The sequence below is a fragment of the Phytophthora cinnamomi genome, assembly GCF_018691715.1.
Source record: "Phytophthora cinnamomi strain GKB4 chromosome Unknown Contig99, whole genome shotgun sequence".
NCBI classification, from domain to species: Eukaryota; Oomycota; class Peronosporomycetes; order Peronosporales; family Peronosporaceae; genus Phytophthora; species Phytophthora cinnamomi.
In genome coordinates this window covers 346,887-372,127 of record NW_027151032.1, presented here as the reverse complement: position 1 = coordinate 372,127, position 25,241 = coordinate 346,887, and the positions used below count along the sequence as shown (strand labels likewise).

Here is a 25,241-nt window from a genome sequence, read left to right as displayed (position 1 = left end):
GGGTTAGTCACGATATTTGATACCAAGTACCGTGCACGCTGCGCGTAAGCATGGACGTCATGCCTACCCTGCTGAAGGTTGAGGAATTCCGCTCTCGACCGGAACTCATTTTGCGGGGGCTCAAACGCTTGTCTGAGCTCCTCTTCAAATATCCCGTACGTGCTAAAGCACGTAGGATCTGAGAGTCGGCGTCCGTACGCCCAACTCCTCGCTCGTCCGCCAAGACATGACATGGCGAACGCAACCTTTGACAACGGGTCGACGATGCGTCGAGTCGCTATGGCTGTGTCGAGCTCGACAAGCCACCGGAGGAGAGGCTCGCCCTCTCTTCCCACGTAATTACTTACGCTCAATTTCAATGGTTGAACACGCGGTGTCGTCCCTGACGACGCCGTCACTGAGGAAGCAGCGTCACGCTGCTCCTTCATGATGAATCCCAGATCAACACCAAGTTGCTCCGTCGGCGATAGCGTACGCAGCATTGTAGCTATCGCCGCTTCTCCAATGACTGTTGACAGTCGTTGGAGGGCTTCCCACTCTGGGTCAGACAAGTGGGGGCTGTCAGCGCGTGCAGCATGCGTTGCAGGCGTGTTGGAGCTCTCCATGGGCACCTCCGTGCTCATGTGGTTCTCGGCTCCGCGTTCGTACACCGCGTACGAACGTCAAGCAGTCGGTCGTTGGACGGACTACAAAGTGCTACCAGGTGTATTGGGTCTAACTTGACTCACTACTTTAGCTTACACGTTGCGCAACGTGTATGGTTAAGTAAGAAAGGATTCCAAGTGACTTAGATTAGGTAAAATGAGAACTGTATTGTTTGTAAATTGATCTTCCTCCTAAATCTGCTAAAACTTTTATAATCTATGAAAGGGTTGACAGCGGCTGGCTGTCGGGGCCCCGCTAATATGCATGACTCTGATTGGTAGAACGATGCTGCTTTCTACCAATAGGATCTTTGGGTATGTGTGGACCACTCATTGTGGTGGTCCACTTCAATGTATCCATTGGTGTGTCTTACACCAAGGTGAGGAAGTATCCAAAACTTTTAACAGATAACCTATCTGTTAAATCCACAAGTGGCTTGCAGCCACTTGTACGTGTAACCCGTTACAGTGGCTCTCAATAATATTTATATTATAATGACCTGCACCAATACATGCACCCTTTCCTCTTTTCTAGCTTAGCAATCACTACTGTAGGGCTTCCTATAGACTTGCCTAGTTCTTCATTGTTCCCATGAACCTAGTTTTGGTCAATATCCTGCCTGTAGGGAAGTTGTCGGAATGTCGGAAAACCGCAAAACCGTTGCGATATGGTGCGAAGCAGCTTCAACGACCTGCACTCACGAGTTTGCGTCATCCGAGCTGATTTTCTCCCAATCATGTCGCTTATCTATACGTCAGCGTGGAGATAACGCAAGCACCCATTTTGCACCAATCCTCGATTTCCCGCGCCTTCTGACCAATCGCGGCGGGGAGAACGGTGGCCCGAACTGAATGGCGCGGAGGGCCCATTGCCCAGTCGGTCGCTCATTGTGCAATTTGCCAAACAAAGAAGTCAAACATGGGCCGCCGTCCTGCTAAGTGCTACCGTTTCCAGAACAAGAAGCCGTTCATTAAGTCGCGCTTCTGCCGTGGTGTGCCCGACCCGAAGATCCGCATCTACGATGTCGGCAACAAGAAGGCCTCGGTGGACGCCTTCCCGTTCGTGGCCCACCTGGTGTCCGACGAGAAGGAGCAGCTGTCGTCGGAGGCCCTCGAGGCCGCCCGTATCGCCGCTAACCGTTACCTGACCAAGTTCTGCGGCAAGGACAACTTCCACATGCGCATCCGCTGCCACCCCTTCCAGGTGCTGCGTATCAACAAGATGCTTTCGTGCGCCGGTGCCGATAGACTGCAGACGGGTATGCGTCACGCCTACGGTAAGCCCTCGGGTGTGGCCGCCCGCGTGGCCATCGGCCAGCCCATTATCTCGGTGCGTTCCAAGGACTCGTTCGGCCCCTCGGTCGTGGAGGCTCTGCGTCGTGCCAAGTTCAAATTCCCGGGCCGCCAGAAAGTGCTGGGCTCCAAGAAGTGGGGCTTCACCAAGTACGAGCGCGAGGTGTACGCCGAGATGCGCGCCAACGGCTCGCTGGGCCTGGACGGCAACCACGAGAAGTACCAGCCCAACCACGGCCCCCTCAAGCTGTAAGCAGGTCGCGCAGTATGGATGGATGGTGCCTGCTTTTCGGCCGCGCGCCGAGTGGTTTAGGCTGCTAACGCTATAAATTACGACTTTGTTTGGTGCAAAATTCAGTGTCCTCTTCTTCTAACTCACAATTGCATTGTTGTTCATCATGCTCTATTGTTTGTGTAACTTACGAACTCAACTGTGCAGGTCCAATATGTGCAGTGTTTCATTCTGATCAAGGCTCGGTCGTCTCGGTCGGGATCTCCTCGAAGCCAACGGGCTGGTCGATGTCTTCGTGGGTCAGCGCCATGGCCTTGAAGATGGTGCCCATCTGCTCGGGTTCTACGAGGCGCTCGTAGGACGAGAACAGGTCCTGCTGAACCTGCTCCGACTCGGTGTTTTGCAGCAGCATGGCCAGTCGGTGCTCGATGCCCATGTTCTTGAGGAACGTGCCCTGGCCCACGGGGCCGGAGCTCTTGACCTTGGGCTCGCCCGTGGCGAACCGCCGCAGCGTGGCGAAGTCCACGTCGATACTCAGGTCCACGTCGCCCGGCTCGCGCAGCACGCTCACGAACTCGTGGTTCTTGATGCCGCGCAGACTGATTTCCGACGGGTGGTCGTAGCCGTAGTCCACGATCAGCGCGCCGCCACCGGACTGAGAGATGCGCTTGGCCATGTCCTGCACCAGCGCGATACTGACAGGAGAGATCTCGATCCTGTCACCGACTTGGGCCTGCGCCGTGCGAACAGGAGTGCCTGCCACATCGGCAACGTCCAGACGCTGCACCACCGTGTCCTGCATCTTCTTGAGGTCTTCAACGCCCGAGATATGCGTCTCAGCCACGTGAGACAGAGCCTTCGACGGGTCGAAGAGCTTCTCGCGACCGATGTACACGCGCGTCGCCGGCGTCGGACCGGGCGACAGCACAAAGCGGAAGTGGTCACCGCCGTCCTCGAAGTCGATGTCCACGAGCCGCTCGCACCAGCCGCTGCAGATCAAAACCAAAGAAATCAACCGTACAACGTCAGCTACGACACCAACTTCTTCCTCGGACAAGTAGCTTCCGATACGCACCGGTCGGTGTACTCGAACTGATGCACCGGCAGCGCGTCGAAGAGCTCCTGCGCGATCATGAGACTCGGGCCATGCGGCACGTTGGCGAAGTCCGCGTGCCAGCGGACGGTGGGTCCGTTGTCGGGCAGACGCATCGTGTTCTCCGGCGCCGTCTTGTCCTCGATGGGCTCGCACTTGAGCGTCTCCTGCTGGATCTTCTGCATGGCCGGACTAATGTCCACCATGTGGATCTCGATGGCCTCGTAGAAGGGCGGGAAGGACTTGGCCGCGCGCAGGAAGTCGCTCATGAGCGAGCCTCGGCCCGGGCCCATTTCCACGATCTTGATGTGCTCGGGCATGCCCATTTGCTGCCACGTCGCCACGCACCAGACCGCAATGAGCTCGCCGAACATCTGGCTGATCTCGGGCGCCGTGGTGAAGTCTCCCTGGCTGCCGAACACGTCCTTCTTCATGTAGTAGCCGTGGTCCGGGTGGCTCAGCGCGCGCGTCATGAACTCGGCCACCGTGAGCGGGCCTTTCACCTCGATCATGGAGCGCAGCACGTGCACCAGCGAGTTCTCCTTGGACTTGCCCTCGGGCAGCTCCACGCCCGCGCTGGCGTGCAGCGCGCCGCTCGGCTGTTTGAGCGCCGAGCGATCCACCTGTACGGACAGGAACTTGGCCTTGTCCTCGGGCTTCTGCTGCTGCCACTTCTTCGCCTGCGCCGCCACCGTCTCGCGCGTCGAGTCGCTGGCGCTGGAGAATGCAGAGGCCAATACGGATGCCCGTGCGCGGCGAGGACCCGCACGCGCAGCCCGCGCCGCCCAACGACGAGTTGATACGCTCCACATGCTCGCGAACGTCAATGAAACGAGCGGCTGGCAATCAGTTCAAAACGGTCATCATGTATTTTTCATTTTAACGCGGTACATTCCATCCAATTTAACGCTTTTCATAAAGTACAGGTGTTATCCATTTACAACATCAGTACAAAATGGTCATACATGTAATTTTTGAATTTGTTTTTAATGTAACGCCAAACGTTACTCAATTTAACGCGAGTCATACAGAGTTCAAAACATCCTCTACCGCCGTTTCAAGAGCTGCTCGTACCGGGCGGACGTCACTTTGGTCGCCATGGAGCGGATGCGGGAGCTGGAGCTGCTGCTGCCGTTCCTGGTGCTGTTCCTTCTGCTGCTGTGCGCGTGCGCGGTGCTGCTGTGCCATGGCGTGGACCCGCTGCGCATGCTGCGCTCGTCCTTCAAGGTGCCGCAGCGGCCGCGCATCCCCCTCTCGGGCTCAGACGGCGAGCGCGAGGCGCTGCTGGCCGTGGACCGCAAGGCCCGTGCGTGCTGCAACACCTTGGTGGAAGTGCTACCTGTTATCATACTATGCTAACGGATTTATGGTGATTTACTGCGGCAGGGGTGCGATACACGGGCAAGGTGCCGCTGTACACGGACACGATCGCGGAGCTGGCGGCGTGCGAGACCCCACGCGAGACCGAGGCCTTCATCAAGCTCATCGACCTCCACCGCCTGCTAAACTCCAAGGTCAAGGCGCAGCACTTCGCGCACTTCTGCAGCACAAGACTGGAGCTGCCGGTGCTCAGCGTCTCCACGCTGGCCACGATCATCCTGTCGCTGCAGAAGTACGCGGCGGAGCCCGATGTCGTCGCGTGCATCCGGGACTGCTTCTGGGCCAAGCGGAACATGGCGTGCTTGCAGCTGAAGAACAAGGTGGACGCCAGGTTCCCCATGTTCGACCTGATCTACCACAGGATCCGGTCGGACTCGGAGCGTGAGGCTATTCTGAAACACTTCGAGGCAGAAGCTGCGGCGCTGCGGGCCTCGCCAAAGTTCTTTGCTCCGATCAAGCTCTTATGGTGAGATAAGCTGGCGTCTTCAGTTTTCGGTTTGTGTTTAACGAAGGCTACTTTGCTGGCGTGCAGTGACATCGACGACACAATGCTTGCCGCTCTCTTCGACACGCGCTATCCGGAGCTTACGGTATATCCTGGTGTCCATCAGTTTGCTCAAGAGCTGCTTAGACGCTCGGCTACGATTGCTGCTGATACTGCAGATACGCATAGCGGCTATGAGCGTGAGGACAGCGATGAAGACGATGAACTCGAGTCTGGTCAAAGCAGTTCGACGAAATCGAAGGAGGTGCAGCGTGTGGCCTTCCTCACGGCAAGGCCCGAGTTTTTGCGCAAGCGATCCTTGCAAGAACTCCGTGCGTGCGGATTTCAGCACTTCACACGTACGTTAAGATATTTACTGCTACGGTGGCTTGCAACTGACAGGGTATTGATTGCACGTTCCAGTTTTGATGGGACGTTTTGCTAACATGTGGGGCTCACAACGTATTGCGTCGGGAAAGCTTCGGGTGAGAATGCCTATCGACATCGTTGTGGGGTAAAGTGAACTAATGTCGTGTGCTTTCACAGAATTTTGTTCGGTTTAAACGCGTATTCGCTGAGCATCGATTCGTCTTCGTGGGGGACAATGGCCAAGGGGACATCGACCTCGGCAAGGAACTGCTGAAAAATCCGCACCTGTACGCAGTCTCGGCAGTTCTCATTCACGACATTATTCGCAACCATACCACTGGGAAGCTGAACCAGCATTCTTATCGAGGAAAAGAGTGCAACCAGAACGGTATTCACTCTTTCCGCACGTACATTGGTGCGAGCTTTCATCTCTACATGCTGGGGCTCCTGCCACTGTCTGCTGTTGTTCGAGTTGTGGAGAAAACTGCGCTGGCTTACGCGGCTATCGTGTTCGACACGCGCGAGCAGAAGCAGAGTCTTGCGCAAGAGATCCTTGCTGATGTGGCCGCTGTGGTAAATGAACTACCTGACCAACAGGCCATGGCGCTCGTGTCTTCACTGCACGATGACCTGGTGGGTAGTGGTGACGATGACGAAACGGACAGCAACTCGGAGCAGAAACCTGACCTGACGCGAGAGCAGCAGCTCCAGCAGCGGTTAGAGGCCGTAAGAAAGACCGCGTCAAAGCCTGTGCCGTTGGCACAAAACAATGTCCAAGAGATAGTGTAAGGGGAGCAAAAGCTGCTGCGCAGCACGTGTACAATAGGTGTCGATTCCCTAACATGAAACAAAACTCCAAACTCAGTTTTGGTCGAAAGTTGTGGAGACTTCAAAGGTGTCAGCACGGGTGATTTCTCTTTGCTGTTTTCTGCCGACACCTAGTCAATCTTCTTGGAGACGCTGTAGATTGCGCCGTCAATCATGCGCGCGACAGCAAAGACGCCGCCCACGATGGCACTGGTGCTGGTCAGGAAATGCAGTACAGAGGGCTTGGATTCAATGTACTCCACAGCAATAGGTGAAAACTCGTAGGAGAATATCACGCCGGGGAACGACACCTGGCCGTTGGGTCCTCGCGAGCTCGTCTCGTGCTCCGTCACCGAGTACTGGAACGTCGTCACCGACCGGCCGTTCAGATACACATAGCGACTAGGCACGATATTCACAAAGTACTTGTACGTGGCCACTGCAACAACAACGATAAAAGCGTCAGCAAAGCCGCCACAACAAGCAAACACCTTGCCGAGCAGCGGCATCGCGTACAATTCCTCTTGAGGATCTTGCTGACGTCGATCAGCGGCGTCTCCATGTCGGGGATCTGCGGGCCGAAGCGCAGGTGGTTGATCACATGGGACGAGTTGAAGTTGAGGAAGTCGAAGAAGGAGAAGACCGTGAGCGAGCCTTCGTGCGCGAACGACAGGTCGCCCGCCACCTTCTGCACCTGCACCGTGCCGAAGAGTCTGCAGCCGTTCTCCCCGAAGGGCTCCTCCTGGATGTCCTTCTTGAGCAGAATCTCCTTGTGGCCCTTGGAGTCACTCACGTCCAGCGCCACCTCTGTCCTCAGCAGTAACAACACGCCGTCAGCACAGCAATGACTTCCCAGTGCAACGTATCACACTAGCTGCTTCACCTTTGCAGGCCTCATGGAGGAACGACACGTCCACTTCGACGTTGATAGGGAAGTCCTGCTGCTTCCCGTCCGAAATGCAACGCGTTAGGACAACTATTGCTGGCAAGTGGCGAAGAATTGCTGCAACTTACTGGGTCCGTGTCCACGTGCATGCGGTGCGTGACGCTCACCGTCCACCAGACGCTGAACTCGGACAGCAGCAGGAAGGCCACCACCACGCAGCTCAGCAGCGTCACCACGCCGCCGCCAATGGTGCGCTCCTGGATGCCTTCCACGCCCTTGACGTTCAGGTCGAAGCGCCGCCACGACATGGTGCGATCGCCAGCTCGAAGCAAATGCTGGCACGTGGTCGAAGCGGCGTACGGATGTCGCGCGAAGGCGGCGCCGTTGGAGCGACATTCGATTCTGTACTTGCTCTTTGTATAGGGATTTGTAGAATACATCACACAAGTAATAAAAGATGTTGCGCGAAGCGCAGGAGATGGCTTCACCGCGTCACACGTCGCAGGGCAAAACTTCGTTGCTCATGCGGTGCTCGATGGCGCTTGAATCATCTGCATGTCACGCGCTAAATAAATAAAATGCTTGATCATAAAATAAATAGATTTTTGAATACGCCTGTGGATCATCTAAAACTGCTTGGTTGTTGTCTGTGCGCTGCGTGCGGCACCGGGTCATGCGCCGGTGACAACCTCGAGCCCTTTCTTGCGAGCGTCCTCTATGTGGGCTTCGCTGAGCCCCTTGCACCCGCTGAAGTTGAGCTTCAGGCCGCGCACCCTCCTCGCCGTCTCGGAGGTGGACTCGTTTTCGGGGAGAAACGCGTCGATGGACGCATCTGTGAGCTGCGTGCACCACACCAGCAGCAGTTCCTGCAGGTGTTCACAGCCGCGAGCGACGTCCGCGACACTCTTGTCTGTGATGTTCATGCACCACGACAGGTTCAAACGCTCCAGCTGCTGTCCGTAGGCCCCAAGCATACCCACGCCGCGGTCCGTGATGAGCGCGCAGTTGTTCAGATCTAACGCGCGCAGACGCCTGCAGGAGCGCACGAGAGCTTCGATTCCCACGTCCGTAATCTCACTGCAGCAACTGAGCTTCACTTCCTCGAGGTGGGGGCAGTGCTTAGCCAGCGCAAACAGCGTCGCATCGGTGATGTTGCTCTGGGTGAGGTCGATGGCACGCAACGCACGGCCCATGGCGTAGAAGCCGTTGCGTTGGTCCGACGGCTCGGTCGTGAACGCCTTGTCCGAAATGTCCATGAACGAAAGGTTGAGGCGTTGCAAGTCGGTGGTGGAGCGAAGCAGCAGGTGGATCGCATCGTCATGAATGCGCTAAACAAAGTGAAAAAAGTCAAGTTAGCCACTCACACCCAGCCAACGAAATTCGTTGCTACTATCTGAACTCACCTTGCAGCGCGAGAAATTAATGTCGGTGAGCGAGCGGCACGCCTTGATGAGGAACAGCACGAGGTCCTTCGTCAGCTGCGAGCAGCGCGCGAAGCTCACGACTTTCAGCGACGTGCACGCGAGCAGCGCGTAGAACGGCGAGTGGTCCGGCTGAAACGCGGCGTCGGTGATGTGGCGGCAGCCATCCAGCTGCAGCGTTTGCAAGTTGGAGCACCCCTGCAGCACCGCGCGGATGACGGTGTTGGTGACTTGGGGGCAGTTCGACAGGTCCAAGCAGCGCTGCATCACCACCAAAACCACAAAATACTCAGTATCATTCGCTCACCACAGTCGCTGTCGCAGTAGTCACCGTACCAGCTCCGGGCAGCGGAAGGGGATCTGGCGCAGGATCGAGTTACGGATGGCGCAGCAGCCCGACAGGTTGAGCACTCGGCGCGAGATCATAAAGAAGGCAGCCAGGCGGTCGTCCGTCAGGGTCTTGGACGCGATCATGTCGGCCAGTAGCGTCAACACCAGCTCTTCGGGCAGGCGCCTGCAATAGCGTGGGGCGAGGGGCATCGGTTGGTTACCATTCCGTCAACAGGATCAGATCCGACCTTCCCCGGAAACGTACCGCAAGATGCTGAGCAGCACGCGCTGCGGGGCGCCCGCGGCCAGTCGCGCCACGCATAGCGCGGCCAGTGACGGCACGCTCTGCGGGGCTTCGGCCATGCTCGGGCGGGGGACGCGGAGGGCAGCGCTGGAGCTGGAGGGTATCGGCTGCGCACTTGTTGGCGCTTCAGAAAATGTGGCAGGCTCGAAAATGAATGGAATGGTTTTGCGACCGCGAAGCCGAATAGCATACACTATCATTTAGCATATGTATCAGAGTAAAAATTGCTTCAGAAACACTGGAGCAAAACCCCTATATAATGCATATTCCTGTCTTGACGACTTGGTTAGAAATTTATGCGTTTTTTTCGCTGATAGACTCGAGGGGGCATACTCGAGAGTGATGGTCTTGAACTTGCAGTGCCCGAGTGTAGCCATTTCCCGAGGCACAAGATAATTCCCACGCCAGCCGTTGTCGGCGCGCAAGTGTGCAGTCTCTCCTGAGCTGGCTTCTCACCGCCCCCCGGTTACTGCTGCGTGAGCGACAAGTACGAGTTCCACCAGAGCGCGACGCAGTTGCCTGCTCTCAACGGACAAAAAGTCTATCGTGAGCGTCTCGGCGCCAAAAGAATTTGCTCGTGATGCGCTACGTACCCCACAACACGCGAAGTTGCGGCGGGACGTAGTGGAATGATAGCCACTGCGTCAGCGTCCACACCTTCCAGTTCATCAACAGTGCTCCGAAGTATACACGCGAGAGGTTCTCACGCGAGGCTTTGGGACTCGAGCCACGCATAACCCCCAACTGGATCGCACACGAATGTGAATGCACTCGTTAGAACAATCAATTCGCTTGCTGCATAATCTTGCACACATGAGACGCAGTGCACCTACCGAAAAAATCGTGAAGGCGACCATGGGAGGCGTGAAGAGGAGGCGGTCGAGCAGCAGCTTTTTGTTCGGTGTCTGCACGAGCATGCAGTTAGTGCTGCGTCAACGAAATTCGATTGTTTTGACGCCTCATACCAATTTTTCCTTCGTCACACGCTGGGTTTCGAGGTAGCCATACCAGTAGTGCAGCACTGGGCCTGTGACCGCACCGCTACGCATTCAAACGAATGAGGTAAAGGCCGTTTGCCAAGCAGTATCAATTTAAAGAGCGAATCTAGTGCCAAACCCACCCGAACGCAAAGAACGCTAGCATTTGCCGAGGCGAAAGACCCTGAGATCACAACGACCATCGATACCAGCACCAAGGTGTCAGTTGCGAAACACCACGTTGAAGCAATGACGGAGCGTGGATCTGTACGCGCAGCGTTTTATGCTTGAGCACGTGGCCTGCAACAACACAACCCAACGTCAGTATTCGCAGGATTTCACCCGAAGCACTAGAACACTGTTTCGTACCGAGGACTTCTCCCAACATTGCCACTCCTGCGGACGTCACTGCCTTCGTCCTGGAAAACGAGCAACGTAAATCTCAAAACGCCAAACGACTGCTGTCGCAGGCGACTTGTGACTGCAGAGCAAGACAACGCACCGAAGCGGATTCGTCTGCAGCGCCAATTGGTATTTCTGCGCAGAGAGGGAGGGGCACCGATGACACGGTCAGTTAGTTTCCCACCAGCGCACTGCATTTTACCAACCTGCCACGGCGACGCCATCATCGCGAATTCTGTGCCTTGATCTCTACTCGGTCCGAAGCGGAATGAGGCCGAATGCGAGGTGATGAAGCATCACCTTATGCACCTCTTTAGTTTATGCCCTTTAGTAGGCCAATTGAGCAGCTTGACCAAGGTGGAGCAATGCCAATGTATGTAGCTAGACACAGCAACGATTTCAACAAGACGGAAATTTATAAACGCACGTGTGAAGTACATAGCTACCAAGGCTATGTGAGACTCTGGATGACAATTGTTCTCATCACGAGAAAATTATCATCAAGTTGTCTGCCCACTGCTAGACGATCTCCTTGATTCGTTTCCTGCCCAGCGTCACCACCAGCGAACACAGTCAGCACCGAGCGTCTCTCAATGCTTGAATGAATTCAACGTACTCTAACGCGTCGAGCTCCTTCAGTGCTGCATCCACTACTTCACGCCGCTTGATCCAGAACACAGGCTCCGTGGCAGCTACGAAATAGTCACGCACCACAAAGCTTGAAAAGTTAGCCATACACTCCTCTCCGCAGTCACCAGAGCGTAATTGCAGCAACCCACCCAAGTCTGCAACCGATTCTTGCTGTTCTGCCGACCTCCGCTTCTTGTGTCTGATCGCTGGGTTCGACGGTGAAATCGTGTGCAGGTGAGCGCCACTCAGCAGGTTCGACGCCTTCGTCGGGGCGGGCAGATGGCTGCCGTGCAGAGGCAAAGCCGTCTTCACTGTCAGCGGTCGGTCCAAGGGGTTCGGCCTCGACGGCGCGTCGTCCGACTCCCGCGACACCGACCGCCTCCGCTTCCTGGCGTTGGTCGGCGCACGCACGTCCGGCTCGTGACGCACTCGTGTTGTGACGTGCTGGAGCTTGGCCTTGGCGCTGCTCTTCGGGCCCTTGCTCAAGCTCTTCGCGGGGTCAGGAAGCCGCGAACCAAACGCGAACCTGGCGCGAGTGTTTGCCGTCGGCGCTGCTGCTGGCGACGAGACGCCTCCAAGCCGCTGCCTGGACATGTGCACGTCGTTGTAAGCTTTATTGTATTATACTATTGCAGCAATTGACGCGCGGGGAGTTAGCGTGGCGTACTTCTTGCGGGGACGAGCCACGTTCTCCTCGAGCGTCATGGTCTTGTGAAAAATGGCGCCAGTATTCAAAATACCAGTTAGTTTCCCACCAGCGCACTGCATTTTACCAACCTGCCACGGCGAATGGTAAGACGGATTTAGTCGGGATCCTATCCTACTGCATAGTAGTCGAGAGGCGAGATGCCTGTCAGCGGCTGCACCAAGCTGAGCCAACTCGCGAGATACTGCGGCAGTTTAACCTCCGACGGAGTATTAATGTCGCTGCTACTGGGACGCACTTGAGCTTGGAGTAACTGCATGGCCGCTGCCGTCTCGCACGGGTGCAGGAAGGAATACGGCTTGCCCAGAACTGGGTGCTCCTCCATGGCAACGAAGGTCGAGCGGCCATCAGACCCCGGAAACTGGACGTCACGCGTTACGACACTTGCTGGTAAGGGCGTTCCATCGACGGCGAGTGCTCGGAAGTACAGCACGGGCGTCTGGTAGATCGTGTGGTAGACGATGTGGAACTCGACTAGAGCAGTTTTGACGTTTTCGGGCTGGAAGGCGGTCTGGACTTCGTCGTCTTCAGCCAAGATTTCCTATGGAATGCAGCCAACCAGAGTCAGTTAGTCGTTGCTCGTTACAGCGGGGCTCCATTGGGCATATTGCCATCTTGAAGCAGCTTGCCCACCTCTTCTACCAGCAGCAGTTCGTCGATGTCTCCATCCAGCTCTATGGTCAACTTCTCGCTCTTCTCGTCCTCCGCGAGATACGGCATGACGTTTCCTGTTGAGACGAGGTACGAATCCCCGTCCAAGTGCTTCAACGTTGCATCACAATGTCAACCGCTTCTTGCAATGAACGACGCACTAGTACCAACTCCAACATTCTTCCACTGCAGCTCACCTGGCGGTTCCCACGTCTCCATTCCCACGTGGCCACACTCCTCCCAGTCCCCGCCATCTGCACACTCGCCACCTCATGCGAGCGCCTCTGCAACAGCTCCGCCTCCACACAGAATTCTTCGTACCTCAGGCTTCCGTCCCGCATCGTTCCCGAACCCACCCAACAGACTACGAAAGTGATGTGCACCACACCACCCTCTCCTTCTTCAAACCAGATCGAAGTCAAGTCACCACTTCAATTCTTCTCTCCAGCCCCCATGGACTCGTCGGCGCTGCTCGTATGGCTCCTGTACGCCAGCGTGGCGCTCGTGCTGCTGCTGCTCAGCACGTCGCTGGTGCTCTACGCGCAGCCCAAGCACGGCGCGTCCTCGTCGCTCGCCGCCTTCGCCGGCACCTCCACACTTAGCGCCGCGCCGCTCACCGTCTCCTCGCGCTTCGTCAACGGCGTCTGCGTGCTGGCGCTCTACATCTCGCTGCTGTGCCTGTTCACGGCGCCCGTGGACGTCTACCTGCTGGAGAACGCGCTGCCGCACGTGCCGGCCAACGTGCGTGCGCTGCGCGTGCTGTACCGCGTGTACTTCGCGGCGCTGGCGCTGTACTCGTTCGTGGGGGCGCCGCTGGCTTACAACTACGCCAAGCAGACGGAGATCGCGCACCTGACGCTGCGTTTCTCGGCCAGAGACCGCCTCTACGCGGCACTCAAGCGCACGGCGTGCTTCCTGATGGGCCTGTCGCTGCTGCTGGTCATGGCCATGGTGGTGCTGCTGTGCGGCAAGCCCGCCAGCTCGGACATCGACTGGCTGCGGCCGCTGCTCAAGTTCTCGTCGGACCTGGAGACGTTCCTGCGCCTTCTGGTGGGCATCTTGGCGCTGACGGGCATGTACCTCTGGCTGTTCGTGTGCAGTCGAGGACTCGCGAGCGTGCCGCTGGTCGGGCTGCTCATGGAGGACCACAGCATTGACGAGAACATGACGACGTTCGAGGACTTGTTGCAGGAGAACGCAATGGAGACGCAGGCGACCAAGCAGACGAGAGAGACCATTCTACAGAGATATGCCGTCGAGCAGCAGATGAGTGGGGCTGATCAGGAGCGGCTGTCGCAGTTGAAAACGCGCGAAAAGCTTCTTGAAGAGCGCCGCGAAGTGCTGAATGCTAACCTGCGCAGATTCGCGCTGACGGGCAAGCTGTCTTGCTGGAAGATCCCGATCGGCGTGGTGTTGATGATCCTGTCGTTGCTCATCGTCGTCTCCATGCTCATCACGAGCATCGACAAGATGGCACACTCCAATTTTGAGCGTGGGTTTTTGCTGAATGCTCCGGAGTTCCCCAACCCGATGGATCTGCTGCTGGTGCTGGCTTCGCGCGTGTTCCCCCTAGACTACGTGGTCTTCGCTGTGCTCTTCGTATATCTGTTCACAATTTCGCTGGTTGTACTCAAGCGCCACGGCCTGCAGTTCTTGTGCTTCCGACTCGGACGCTTGCAGCCGCGACTTACGTCTGCTGCTACGATGACGATGCTGTCGCTCGTACTGATGCAGCTTGCTATGGTTGGGCTATTTGCGCTGCTCACTCTGGCACCACAGTATGCCACCTTCGGACACCAAATGTTCGCTAACGCTTCTGGACGTGTCGTTCCCTGCACTTTGGAAGAGGCCGCGAACGCTGCAGCGGCTGCAGCCAAGTCTGGTGGCCTGCCAGCGCACTGCCGAATGACGCAGTTAGCACGATTCTACAACACTCTTGCAGTAGAACTCCCCATGTTCGGCACGGCCTTCTTCGTGGGCCAACTTCTTTTCGCTGCTGCCTTCGTGCCGTGGATCGCCCATGCCTATTGCATGGCCAAGAGGCTCGACGACCCCATTGACCCCAAGCGCCAGCGGCTACTGAGTGACTACTAAGCTCGCAAACGCGTAGATCAAACGAATATGAAGGAGAGAGAAGGAGATGTACAACACAACCGGCGTCAACTACTAAATTCTAAAACGTGTCAATCCCATCTCGTCGCTCCTCCTCACTTTCTCCTTTGAAATTCTACCTTACTGTTGCATCCTTCTCCCTGGCTGTCCGTCCGGAGTTCCCGATTATAGCATCTATGACTCACTGCCTTCAACACTTAGTGGCTGTGGGATGACGCGTTGCTGGTGGCGTCCATGGAGCTCGTGCGCTCCTTACCCGCGAAGAAGCGGTTCTGGAAGCCGCCAAAAATGTTGCGAATGCCGCCAGCAGGACTGTCAGCAGCTGACCCCTTTCCGTTCTGCGAGGTGTTGGAGCCGCGCGCGTCGTCGAACGGACCAGCCACCTGGTTTGGGTCGCATCCTGCTAGGAACGCCTCGTACGACTGCTCGCGCTCCGTCAGCAGCTCCTCCGTGCGGATCTGCTTGGCCTCCACCCGGCCGCAAACCTCCTCAAACGCCTTCTTCGCCGCCACGTACTCCTTCTGCAGCGCATCCAGGTCGTGCTTGATGCCCGCCAGCTCGTGCTCGCTCTGCTGGATGCTGCGCAGCGCCGCAGACTGTTCGTCGATCTTCAGGCACTTGATCGAGTACTTGACGGCGGACAGCCAGTTGTCTCCGTAGACACAGAAGAGGTGTTCGCCCTTCTCGAGCGGCACCGTGCGGCGCACCTCGAAGAGCGACAGCTTGCTGAAGATCTCGGGCAGCTCCGAGTCGCTGTTGGCGCCTGGCCACAGCTCCGGGTTCAGGTCCATGAGCTCCACGGTGCTGGAGAGGTACATGTCGGCGGCCGTGCAGCGCGGCTTCTTGACCGACTCCTGCACCATGCGCACGGCGCCGTGCTGGTCGAAGAGCACCAGCTTGAACTTGCTCTTGGAGGCCGAGCGGCACATGAAGACGACGGACTCGCGGTCGCGGTCCACCTGCAGCTTGTAGAAGTGCGCGTCCTGCTTGTCCACCTTGGCGTTGCGCTCCATGCCGAAGACCATCTGCGTCACCTGCGGCAGCTGCGTCGAGTTGTTGCGCTCGTCGCACAGGTCCCTGGCGGCGGACAGCACGCTCTGCGAGATCTGCGTGGGAATGGGCATGCCGATCTTGGTGAAGAGCGCGCCCACGACGCGGCCGAAGCCGCCCATGGACTCCACGTCCACGCTCTCGAACTCCATGTCCTTGCCGCTGTCGCCGGCCACGTCGTACTGGCGTCGCTTGTTCGGGTCGCTCAGCACGGCGTACGCGGCGCTGGCCTGCTTGAACTTGTCGGCGGCCTCGGCCGAGCCGGCGTTGCGGTCCGGGTGGTACTTGAGCGCCAGCTTGCGGTAGGCCGTCTTGATCTCCAGCTCGCTGGCCGACTTCTCCACGCCCAGCACCTCGTACAGGTTGGTGCTCTCCTCGGGCTGCTTGGGCACGGGCTCGCTCATGGTGGCGCGCGGAGGGGGAGGCGGGGCTGGGCAGGCACTTGACGGGACCGCTACTGGCGGAGAACTGGCAAATGTGGAAGAAGGCCGGCGTGTCGCTCCAGCGAGCCGCTGTCAATCTGAAACACAATACCAGTTGATACCCTGCAACATCCGGTCACAATTGTATCTATTCCGACGGGGTATTATGCAAATAATAGCTGCTATAGCCGTATGACCTCTATAGTTTATTACTGTTTAGACCGCTTATTTATACAATAAGCACTGTACCGTGTGACAAATCATCCCCGCTGGACTCTCGGTTGCGAGCTGACCGGCTCGCCGCGGCTCACCTTCAGTTGACGAGCCCTGTGATTTTACGAAAGTCACTTTGGATGAGAATGATGTCCCGCCAGCATTGACGTTGAGGCCACGCTTACCGTCGCTTCCGAATGCAGCAGCAGCGAGCAACTTCTCGGCGAGAAAATGCAGTTCAGCTTTGCAAAATCCTGATTTCTTGAAGCCATTTGAGACAAAAGGCGTCCGCAGCCAGTCAAGACGTTCCACCCCAGTCCCGCTGACGTACAACGGGCTCAACCAACGCAGAAGACAAGAAGGCCAACAAGGGATGAAACAAAACAAGAAGACACACAGCCCCCTTCCTCTTTTTCTTTAAAAGCGCCTCTCCTCTCACCTGCAGCTCTTTTCTCTCCGTCTCCTGTTTTCCACTCTCGTCGACCCCCTCCGTTCCCCTACTGCTTGCTGTCCTAACACTTGGTTCTACATCGGTTGGCCCGCGAGCGCCGCACACCGTCGTCTCTCACTTCTTCGCCGTCCGTCCCCGACGCCCTCCTGCCGTCGCATCGACCGCCGTCGAGCCGCAAGGTCGGCGACGGCTCGGCAGACGCAACGCGCGAAGCCTCGCTGGGGAACGCTCACTGGAGGGGCTCTTAAATAAGATCCGCGACGTTCATGGGCATCTCGTCGATCTGCGTGTTGTAGAACTGCTCAATGTCGCGCAGGTATCGCACGTCGTTGTGCGTCAAAAAGTTGATGGCCACACCCTTACGACCGAAACGACCCGAACGACCGATACGGTGGATGTAGTTCTCGCGGTTCGTGGGCAGGTCGTAGTTGATGACCAGCGACACCTGCTGCACATCGATACCACGGGCCAGCAGGTCCGTGGTGATCAGCACACGCGAGGAGCCCGAGCGGAACTCACGCATAATGATGTCACGCTCGCGCTGCTCCATGTCGCCGTGCATGGCCGACACCGTGAAGTCCTTCGACTGCATCTTCTCGGTAAGCCAGTCCACTTTTCGGCGCGTGTTGCAGTAGATGATGGCCTGTGTGATGGTCAGCGTCTCGTACAGATCGCAGAGCGTGTCGAACTTCCACTCCTCGCGGTCGATGGCGATGAAGAACTGCTTGATACCTTCAAGGGTCAGCTCGTCGCGCTTCACGAGGATGCGGATGGGCTCGCGCATGAAGCGGCGGGTCACCTCGAGCACGTCCAGGGGCATGGTAGCCGAGAACAGGGCCACCTGCACCTTCTCGGGCAGGAAGCGGAAGACCTCGTAGATCTGGTCCTTGAAACCGCGGGACAGCATCTCATCGGCCTCGTCCAGCACGAACATCTTGACCTCGTCCGTGCGCAGCGCGCGGCGGTTGATCATGTCGCCCACACGGCCGGGGGTGCCGACCACGATGTGCACGCCCTGCTGCAGCGTGCGGATGTCGTCGCGCACGGCGGTACCGCCGACGCAGGCGTGCACCTGCACGCTCATGTAGTCGCCGATGGCCACCACGACCTTGACGATCTGCTGGGCCAGCTCGCGCGTGGGGGCGAGGATCAGGGCCTGGGTCTCCTTCAGGTTGATGTCGATCTTCTGCAGGATGGACACGGCGAACGTGGCCGTCTTACCGGTACCGGACTGGGCCTGGGCGATGCAGTCGTGGCCCAGCAGGATGGGCTTCACGGCGCGCTGCTGGATGGCCGACGGCTTCTCGAAACCGTAGGCGTAGATGCCGCGCAGCAGGTCCTCGCGCAGCTCCATGCCGTCGAAGGTCTCGATCACCTCGTCCCAGTTGGTCTCGATGTCGCCCTCATTGAGCTGCACCTGCTCCGTCTGCTGGTCCTCCTCGACGTTCTCACTGCGGGCGGAATGCAAGCGTCAATAACGAAAAATACCGGGGGGTTATTTATTATCAACCCACGGCGGCGCTTACGTCGGCTTGCGGTCCTCGACGTCAGCCATTGTGGTGTGGGGTGGGTGGGTGGGTGCTCTACGGCGCGGGTGCTGAAGCAAGGAAAAGCGGGCGGAACGGTCGGGCGTCCGCGGTCTTCCTCTGTGTGCGTGTTTTGTTTTGAGGAGGGATCAGCACCCTCGGTCCAGGCCCGTCACTCACTTGCTCTTTGTATGCCGCGCCGAGTGGGTGGCCAGCAGACTGTCGCTCCGAATCGACTTCCCGGATGCAGAGGGACCCTAACCCGCGTCGAAAATGTAATTGATTTCCAGGAATACAATTATCTGGGGCCTATATGTGACACGTGGATGAAACTCCCTCGCAATAATTGTGTCGCAACAGCGAGAAGAGATTTCATTGGCTAATAATGGTTCACTTCAACTAGCAAAAAAAACTGCTTCAGATGAAACTTGGCGAAAACCCGGCAAGCGCATGCTGTCGACCACGACCAGCGCCTCGGTCGAGGTGGACTTGCTTTTCGAGGGTGTGGACTTCTCGCGACCGTGACCTGCGCCAAGCTCGATCCGCTCAACGTGGAGCTGTTCAAGTGCTGCGAGGAGACTATGCTCAAGGTGCTCGAGGACGCCAAGATGAAGCCCGAGGACGTGACGGAGCTGGTGCTATTGGACGGCAAGGAGCTGTCCGAGTCGGTCAGCCGGGACGAGGTCGCTGTCTACGGTGCCGCCATGCAGGGCGCCATCCTGGACGGTATCCGCAGCGACGTCACCAACTCGCTGCTGGCGGTGGACGTGACCCCGCTGTCGCTCGGCATTGAAACCGTGAGCACGTTCATGTCGGTACTGATCAAGTGCAACACGGCTATCCCCGTGCGCAAGACGCGCGTGTACAAGGCAGAAGAGGGCTACCTTGTGTATCTACTGGGGCGAGAGTGCCTGCGTCGAGTCCAAGAACAAGCTGGGCGAATTCAACATTTCCGACCTCGAGCGCGCCAAGCGGGGCGAGCCGCAGGTGGAGGCCACGTTCAAGATCGACGCCAACGGCATCCTGAAAGTGTCTGCGTGCGACAAGAAGACTGGCGCCAATGCCGATACCGCCATCTCGAATAACTGCGGCCGTCTGAGCCAGGAAGGCATTGACCGCATGGTTGCCGAGGCTGACAAGTTCAGACAACGCCAAGGTGCCCCGCCGCATCAAGACCCGCAACGACCTGGAGCAGTTCATCTACCACGTCATCGAGATGGTTCGCGAGAAGGGCGACATCAACGTCAAAAGCGCCATCCGCAACACCTGCGACTGGTTCGAGGACCACGAGGAGGCCACGCTCCGCGAACTCGAGGTCAAGAAGTACATGCTTTCCTCAGCGACGCTGACTCCGCGTACAGATAGATGAACAATCACCAATGCTTGCTATTTGTTTACTACTTAGTACTCAGTAGTGATGTGGACGTACGCACCGTAGCTGTTGTCGTTATTTCGACCTGACAGACCACAATGGCAGACCACCATGATCACAATGACACGCACGTACAGTACTTTGAGGTAGTCGCAGTGACCCACAGTTAGGGAGCTTGACGCGGCTCCATAACCCCGTCAAACAGTTATAGAGCATATCGGGCTGGATATGTAGCCATTTCTTGTCATTCGCAAAAGCGCTCATCAATGGCCGACGACGTCCTGCGGATGCGCGAGCTGCTGGCGCTGAGCTTGCGCGCGCCGGAGCCGCAGCGGTCCGCGGCCGAGGGCGAGCTGCAGCAGCTGCAGCGCGCGCCCATCACGGCCCCGTTCCTGGCGGCGCTGCTGGACATGTGCGTGGCTGTGCCCGGCGCCGACGGCGCGCCCCGCAACCTGGCGCTCCTGGGGGCGGCGGACGCGGACGTGCGGCTACTGGCCGTGCTGTGGCTCAAGCACTTCCTCAAAGCACAGTGGCGGCAGCGCAAGGCCGCCAACATGCTCTCCGAAGACGAACGCGCCCACGCGCGCGGCGTGCTGCTGTTCGCGGCGCTGCACGAGCCGCAGCCGACGGTGGCGCTGCACCTGGCGCTGGTGGTGGCGGCCATTGCACGCGCCGAATTCCCGAACCAATGGGCGTTCGAGGCGCTGTTCCCGCCCATGTTGCAACCGCTGCGGCGCCAGGACGCGATGGCGGCCGACGTGGCCAGCGAGAGGCGCAGCGTGGACGTGTGCTACCGCGTGGTCAAGGAACTGGCGACCCGCAGGCTCATGCAGCACCGCAAGCAGTTCGCCATGCTCAGCGTGGAGCTGCTGCCGCTGCTGCTACAGTACTGGACGGCTGCGGCCTCGCAGCTGAACGACTTCTTGCAGGCGCAGACGGACGCGGCGGGACAGTCGAGCGCCGACAAGGCTGCAGCAATTGCTGCGGCAGTGGCGACCACCGGGGCGGAGCAGCTGACTGTCCTCGTGACGACGACCAAGCTCATTTCCACGATGCTGCTCAACGCGTTCCGGGACCTGACGGCGCTGCAGAACGGCGAGCTCCTGCGCTCGGCGCTCGTGGAGTTCTACAACCAGTTGGAGAGGCTGGTGAAGTTCCGGCAGACGTTTGGTGCGGTCATAGATGTCAGTTCTGGCGCAGAGCTGGAGGAGGCCATGCTGACACTCGACAAGTGCATGCACCGGGTCGCGGCCATTGTCGTGGGCGTGCAGAACTCGTACCCGATGGAGTTTCGCGAATACTTGCGGCCGTACCTCGCGCTGTTCTGGAACGTGCTCAACGCGTTTGCCTCCAGCCCCGCGACAGTGCTTCCGCCACCAAGACGGTTACAGATTGACGCCCTCCAGTTTTTTGCCAACGTGTTGAGCTGTCGGCTGTACAAGAATGAGAGTCTCTCGGGCCCGGGCGGGACGACACGGGTGATGGCGAAAGTTATAACGGCTACAGGAGATGTAGCACTGACAGATGCCATGGTGCTGGAAGCGCAAACAGCGATGCAGACATTCTTTACTCAAGCGGAAAACCGTTTTGCATCGATGCTGAACTTGGTCGTGATGCACTACATGACATCGACTGCCAAGGACCTGGAAGAGTGGCAGAGCGACCCCGAGGCGTACTGCACGCTTATGGAGAGTTTAACCGCGAAGGAATCGGTGCGGGCCTGCGCTGAAAATGTTTTCTTGACGCTGGTGCAGAATTTTCCAGAACAGACGATTCCTGCCCTGACACAGATGACCTCCAGCGCATCAGCGTATCTGGTGGAGCTAGGTCAAGGTCAAATATCGACTGCTGGGGATGACCGACGAGTGCTCGATATGGACGCCGTGCTTTTAGCCATCGGTTTGGGCTGCTACGATCTTCACGATTGCTTTGAGTTTGAGCCGTGGTTCCTTACCAACCTCGTACCGATCCTCGTAAGCCCGGACGCAAATGTTGGCTCCTTCCAGGGACTACCAGTTCTCCGCTTCCGCACTGTATGGCTCGTAAGCTGTTGGTTAGCGCAGTTGTCGGCAACTGTGCGGCCTCCGCTTTACGACGCGCTGCTCAATCCCTCGGCGTTCTTTCATCAAGCGGATGCTGATGTGGCGCTCAAGTTGCGCATCATTCAGACGCTGGAGTCTATGATGAACGACTGGGGCTTCGAATATGAGGCGTTTGCTCCGTTCTTGCCGCGGGCACTGGAGTGTTTGTTCGCCTTCTTCCCCCAAGCAGATGAATCCGAGAGCAAGATGAAAGTATTGGGATGTCTAGAAGCTATTATCCAGGCTTGTGGTGCTCAGATAGTTGTTTTCTGCCACCAAATCAGTGCGCCGCTACCAGCTCTTTGGACAAATGAGAGCGACGCTAGCAACTTGGTGCGCGGCAAAATACTGCAGCTAATGGCCAAACTGCTCGCGAGTGTGAAAGAAGCTCAGAAAATCCCTGCCGATGGGCGTGTAGAAGCTGGCAGTGTGCAGACGCTGCTGGATATGTGTGTGCAAGTCGTTCGATTTGCGACAGATGTGGCGAACCCGGACGAGGTGTTCTTGATGGAGAGTGGATTGGAGCTGTGGAACGAAACTCTTGATGTGTCTACTGTGTACACCGAAGAGCTTCACCTACTCTTTGGCAATGTGCTACGCTTAATGGAACGTGATTACGAGCATGTGGCGTTAGTATTGACTCTACTGGAACACTACTTGAAGCTCGGCAAGGCTCAGTTTTGGCAGAGCTACCACACAAGCGTATCTGGGCTCCTTCAAAGCGTGATCGGCAACGTAAAAGCGGAGGCCTCGCTGCAGATTGCTGAAGTGACGGAGTTTATTGTCGCGACACTACCAACTGATCAGGTGGGGGGCTTTCTGCCACTGGTGAAGTCAATGGTAGAAGCTTGTATTGCCTTTCAGCAAGGAGGTGTCAAACATGAACCTGAAAGCGTGCTTGCCGGTTACTTAAGCGTCGTCGCTCGGTTGATGATGATCAACTTGGACTTCATGCTGGAAAACCTACTGGCTAATGACACCGCCGTGTTGCTGTTGCTAGTCGAAGCGATGTTGAAGCTGTTCTACACTGTGGGATCATCGCCGTTGACGCTCTTGCGACGGAAGGTGTGGGTGCTTGCCTCCTGCTCTACTCTGATGCTGCTCCAGCAACCGCTGTTGGAAAAGACCGGCCAGATCCTCGAAATCTGCGTTGAAGTGATTGAGGATGAACAAGAAGAACTGGAGCAAAAGCGCAGTGCTACCGCTGCTGGCAACGACGAGGATGGCGCGCGATCAGGGGTCTATCGCGCTTTCCAAGCCCACCACAAAAATCATCAGCAGCAACCACACGAAGAAGATGTCCCTATATTAGCGTTAGAATTGAAGGAGTTCGTCTGTGGAAGGCTAAAAGATCTCGCCGCCAAGTTGGGTAGCGGTGCGTTCGACGAACTGCTCCAAAGTGTTGACTCATCGGTGTTGCGCAAGCTTCAGTCATAGAATAAGACGGTGCAGTTGGAGAGGGGGTCGTCTATCGAGTTCATTTTGCATCAAGGAAAATAGCAAACAACACGCGGCTACAGCGTATGGACCCTCCTTTCCATGGTACTGCCTTCGCGCTATACTGGCGCTCACTCTGGCGTCATCCTGAGGTCAGGGTGAAGCTGCGCACTCGCTTTCGACATAGCTTTCGACACAGCAGCTGGTAGCTAAGACATATAAACCGAGGAGCGCTTCCTCCACAGTCAAAAGCGGGGTCCTGCTATCTTCCATCAATTTAAAGTCTTGCCAGTAAGGCATGTCCAGCATTTATGATGCGTTCCGGCTCGAATGAGGTATCGTGTGAAATGTCAGGCAGAGAAAGTTTGATCTTTTTCACGCTAGAGCCCCCCCCCCCCCCTGCTGCAGGCGCCATTTAGCCTTCGGAATACGAAGTTCGTCTTATGTGAGACCGCACACAATGAAATGTTACTTTTCCCAAAACACGATTTCTGCGATTGATGGCTCAATCGAGATATCTTTATTCGCTCTATCCAAGTACGTAGTTCTTGCTGTTTAAGTTCGGTTTTTCGTTTAACGGAAATTACGGAATAATACCCCGGGCACTATTTAACCCTTTCACTACCAGAGATTTCTTACGGGTCTCCTTGGACCTATGGCTCCAGCAAATCAATTCAACGCACAGGGGAAAAAACGACCAATCAAAAACACCAATTTTTACACGTGGCGACGGTGGTTTACTTCACGGTACTCCCAATCAAAAGTTTGAGAGGTCGAGCTACATGCCGTCGCGCCCTGGTCAGTGTCGCTACAACGGCAATGGTCTATGGAAGTAGGAGCCGTTTGGGGTGGACATCACGGCGAGCCCACTGAGGATGCTGACCTCCGAGCGGTGGCGTCGGAGCCCGCGCGCTCTCGACTCAGCGTCATTCCGTTATAGCATTATCCCAAGTATGCGTGCTTAGCCGAGCACCCCATGTAGTAGCAGTTTCCAATCTACATCCGCCAACCGCTCGCACTCCTGCACATGCAATCCTGCGTAACATTCACACTGGCTTGCTATAACGCTATCACTGTAAGCTTATCTAGTTTGGTTAGGATTCTGTAGCGTTGCCTGATGTATGAATTTGAATATTAGCTCGTATACATTCGAACCTGCTCCGCACCCTTCCAGGCCAGGGTCCATGTCGGTCTCCCAGTCTCACGTGTCGTCGTCGGCTACATTGAACAACGCATCGAAGTTCTTTTGTCCACGAAGGGGAGGCGGGGCTGCTAGCTAGACGAGAAAACAATTATGGCAGGTCACACGAACTGTTTGTGGCTCGTGCGGTAATGCATTTTACAGGTCCATGGAGACCTGTTAGGTTGTACAGTGCTTTGCCGTCGTCTCGTAGCTTTTAGTTTTGGCCAATCGCATCTTGCGATTAGACCTCTTATGGGTCCCTATGGACCTATAAATCACTCCAGCTGGCTGGTAGTCAAAGGGTTAATAGTACCCCTCACAAAATCTCGAAAGGTTACTCTGTATTACCAAAAGGTTACATCGCTACCTTAGCTTACTCGTCGATCAGTGCAGCATCATCAAGAGCGTCGTGCAGCTCGTCCAGGTTAAAGTCGTCCATATCCTCGTGGTCCTCGTCAGCGGCTTCCCAGCTTGTACAGAATTGCTCACCATACACGTCGTGCTTCGCAACGTGCCAGTCCAGGTAGCTGTCTGCAAACCCAGCAGCAGAGACTGAGTTAATGACAGTGTTGCTGTCAGTGGCGGTGTTGGGGTGCTGCGAACGTGTGCAGGCAGCGCTAGTGAATGGCTGGGGCTGCGTTCTATAGTGAAGTGAGGTGTAACAAGATGACAGCAGGGTAGGGTACGTGAGTTACTGTAGGGTTACTACCGGGTTACTCTGAGAGGGTACTATTTGGGTAGAGGGTATTAATCGGGAATTTCCGTTATTGGCTGCCTAGGGATAA

At 56.9% G+C, this 25,241-nt stretch overlaps 12 protein-coding genes across 12 annotated transcripts; 5 read left to right on the top strand and 7 right to left on the bottom strand.

The window, feature by feature from the left end:
- Positions 1–1,563: 1,563 nt before the first annotated feature.
- IUM83_08437 (ribosomal protein l10) lies at positions 1,564–2,190 on the top strand (the record flags this gene model as incomplete). Its single annotated transcript, XM_067932810.1, has 1 exon — positions 1,564–2,190. The coding sequence occupies one exon, from the start codon at positions 1,564–1,566 to the stop codon at positions 2,188–2,190; it is 627 nt and encodes a 208-aa protein (XP_067783435.1).
- Positions 2,191–2,404: 214 nt separating this feature from the next.
- IUM83_08436 (nadh dehydrogenase) lies at positions 2,405–4,074 on the bottom strand (the record flags this gene model as incomplete). Its single annotated transcript, XM_067932809.1, has 2 exons — positions 2,405–3,158; positions 3,245–4,074. The coding sequence occupies 2 exons, from the start codon at positions 4,072–4,074 to the stop codon at positions 2,405–2,407; spliced, it is 1,584 nt and encodes a 527-aa protein (XP_067783368.1).
- Positions 4,075–4,360: 286 nt separating this feature from the next.
- IUM83_08435 (DUF2183 domain-containing protein) lies at positions 4,361–6,284 on the top strand (the record flags this gene model as incomplete). The annotated part of the gene is made up of 5 exons (XM_067932808.1): positions 4,361–4,568; positions 4,649–5,108; positions 5,175–5,485; positions 5,550–5,611; positions 5,673–6,284. The coding sequence occupies 5 exons, from the start codon at positions 4,361–4,363 to the stop codon at positions 6,282–6,284; spliced, it is 1,653 nt and encodes a 550-aa protein (XP_067783433.1).
- A 149-nt stretch (positions 6,285–6,433) lies between these two features.
- Positions 6,434–7,496, bottom strand: IUM83_08434 (Endoplasmic reticulum-Golgi intermediate compartment protein; the record flags this gene model as incomplete). Its single annotated transcript, XM_067932807.1, has 4 exons — positions 6,434–6,741; positions 6,819–7,109; positions 7,186–7,243; positions 7,317–7,496. The coding sequence occupies 4 exons, from the start codon at positions 7,494–7,496 to the stop codon at positions 6,434–6,436; spliced, it is 837 nt and encodes a 278-aa protein (XP_067783369.1).
- Positions 7,497–7,859: 363 nt separating this feature from the next.
- On the bottom strand, positions 7,860–9,302 carry IUM83_08433 (F-box protein containing LRR; the record flags this gene model as incomplete). The annotated part of the gene is made up of 4 exons (XM_067932806.1): positions 7,860–8,516; positions 8,592–8,870; positions 8,946–9,123; positions 9,205–9,302. 4 exons carry the CDS (start codon positions 9,300–9,302, stop codon positions 7,860–7,862), a joined length of 1,212 nt encoding a protein of 403 aa, XP_067783370.1.
- A 407-nt stretch (positions 9,303–9,709) lies between these two features.
- IUM83_08432 (uncharacterized protein) lies at positions 9,710–10,849 on the bottom strand (the record flags this gene model as incomplete). The annotated part of the gene is made up of 9 exons (XM_067932805.1): positions 9,710–9,762; positions 9,837–9,987; positions 10,077–10,148; positions 10,209–10,284; positions 10,364–10,404; positions 10,492–10,520; positions 10,590–10,639; positions 10,723–10,757; positions 10,829–10,849. 9 exons carry the CDS (start codon positions 10,847–10,849, stop codon positions 9,710–9,712), a joined length of 528 nt encoding a protein of 175 aa, XP_067783309.1.
- Positions 10,850–11,141: 292 nt separating this feature from the next.
- IUM83_08431 (Polysaccharide lyase) lies at positions 11,142–12,950 on the bottom strand (the record flags this gene model as incomplete). The annotated part of the gene is made up of 7 exons (XM_067932804.1): positions 11,142–11,166; positions 11,239–11,314; positions 11,402–11,838; positions 11,920–12,029; positions 12,197–12,499; positions 12,592–12,720; positions 12,807–12,950. The coding sequence occupies 7 exons, from the start codon at positions 12,948–12,950 to the stop codon at positions 11,142–11,144; spliced, it is 1,224 nt and encodes a 407-aa protein (XP_067783371.1).
- Positions 12,951–13,062: 112 nt separating this feature from the next.
- IUM83_08430 (lysosomal cobalamin transporter) lies at positions 13,063–14,703 on the top strand (the record flags this gene model as incomplete). Its single annotated transcript, XM_067932803.1, has 1 exon — positions 13,063–14,703. The coding sequence occupies one exon, from the start codon at positions 13,063–13,065 to the stop codon at positions 14,701–14,703; it is 1,641 nt and encodes a 546-aa protein (XP_067783419.1).
- A 215-nt stretch (positions 14,704–14,918) lies between these two features.
- On the bottom strand, positions 14,919–16,175 carry IUM83_08429 (Molecular chaperone (DnaJ superfamily); the record flags this gene model as incomplete). The annotated part of the gene is made up of 1 exon (XM_067932802.1): positions 14,919–16,175. One exon carries the CDS (start codon positions 16,173–16,175, stop codon positions 14,919–14,921), a length of 1,257 nt encoding a protein of 418 aa, XP_067783499.1.
- A 926-nt stretch (positions 16,176–17,101) lies between these two features.
- On the bottom strand, positions 17,102–18,412 carry IUM83_08428 (ATP-dependent RNA helicase eIF4A; the record flags this gene model as incomplete). The annotated part of the gene is made up of 2 exons (XM_067932801.1): positions 17,102–18,308; positions 18,384–18,412. 2 exons carry the CDS (start codon positions 18,410–18,412, stop codon positions 17,102–17,104), a joined length of 1,236 nt encoding a protein of 411 aa, XP_067783498.1.
- Positions 18,413–18,964: 552 nt separating this feature from the next.
- On the top strand, positions 18,965–19,752 carry IUM83_08427 (chaperone DnaK; the record flags this gene model as incomplete). Its single annotated transcript, XM_067932800.1, has 2 exons — positions 18,965–19,370; positions 19,529–19,752. 2 exons carry the CDS (start codon positions 18,965–18,967, stop codon positions 19,750–19,752), a joined length of 630 nt encoding a protein of 209 aa, XP_067783422.1.
- A 269-nt stretch (positions 19,753–20,021) lies between these two features.
- Positions 20,022–23,273, top strand: IUM83_08426 (importin-like protein; the record flags this gene model as incomplete). Its single annotated transcript, XM_067932799.1, has 2 exons — positions 20,022–21,467; positions 21,546–23,273. 2 exons carry the CDS (start codon positions 20,022–20,024, stop codon positions 23,271–23,273), a joined length of 3,174 nt encoding a protein of 1,057 aa, XP_067783500.1.
- Positions 23,274–25,241: the final 1,968 nt, after the last annotated feature.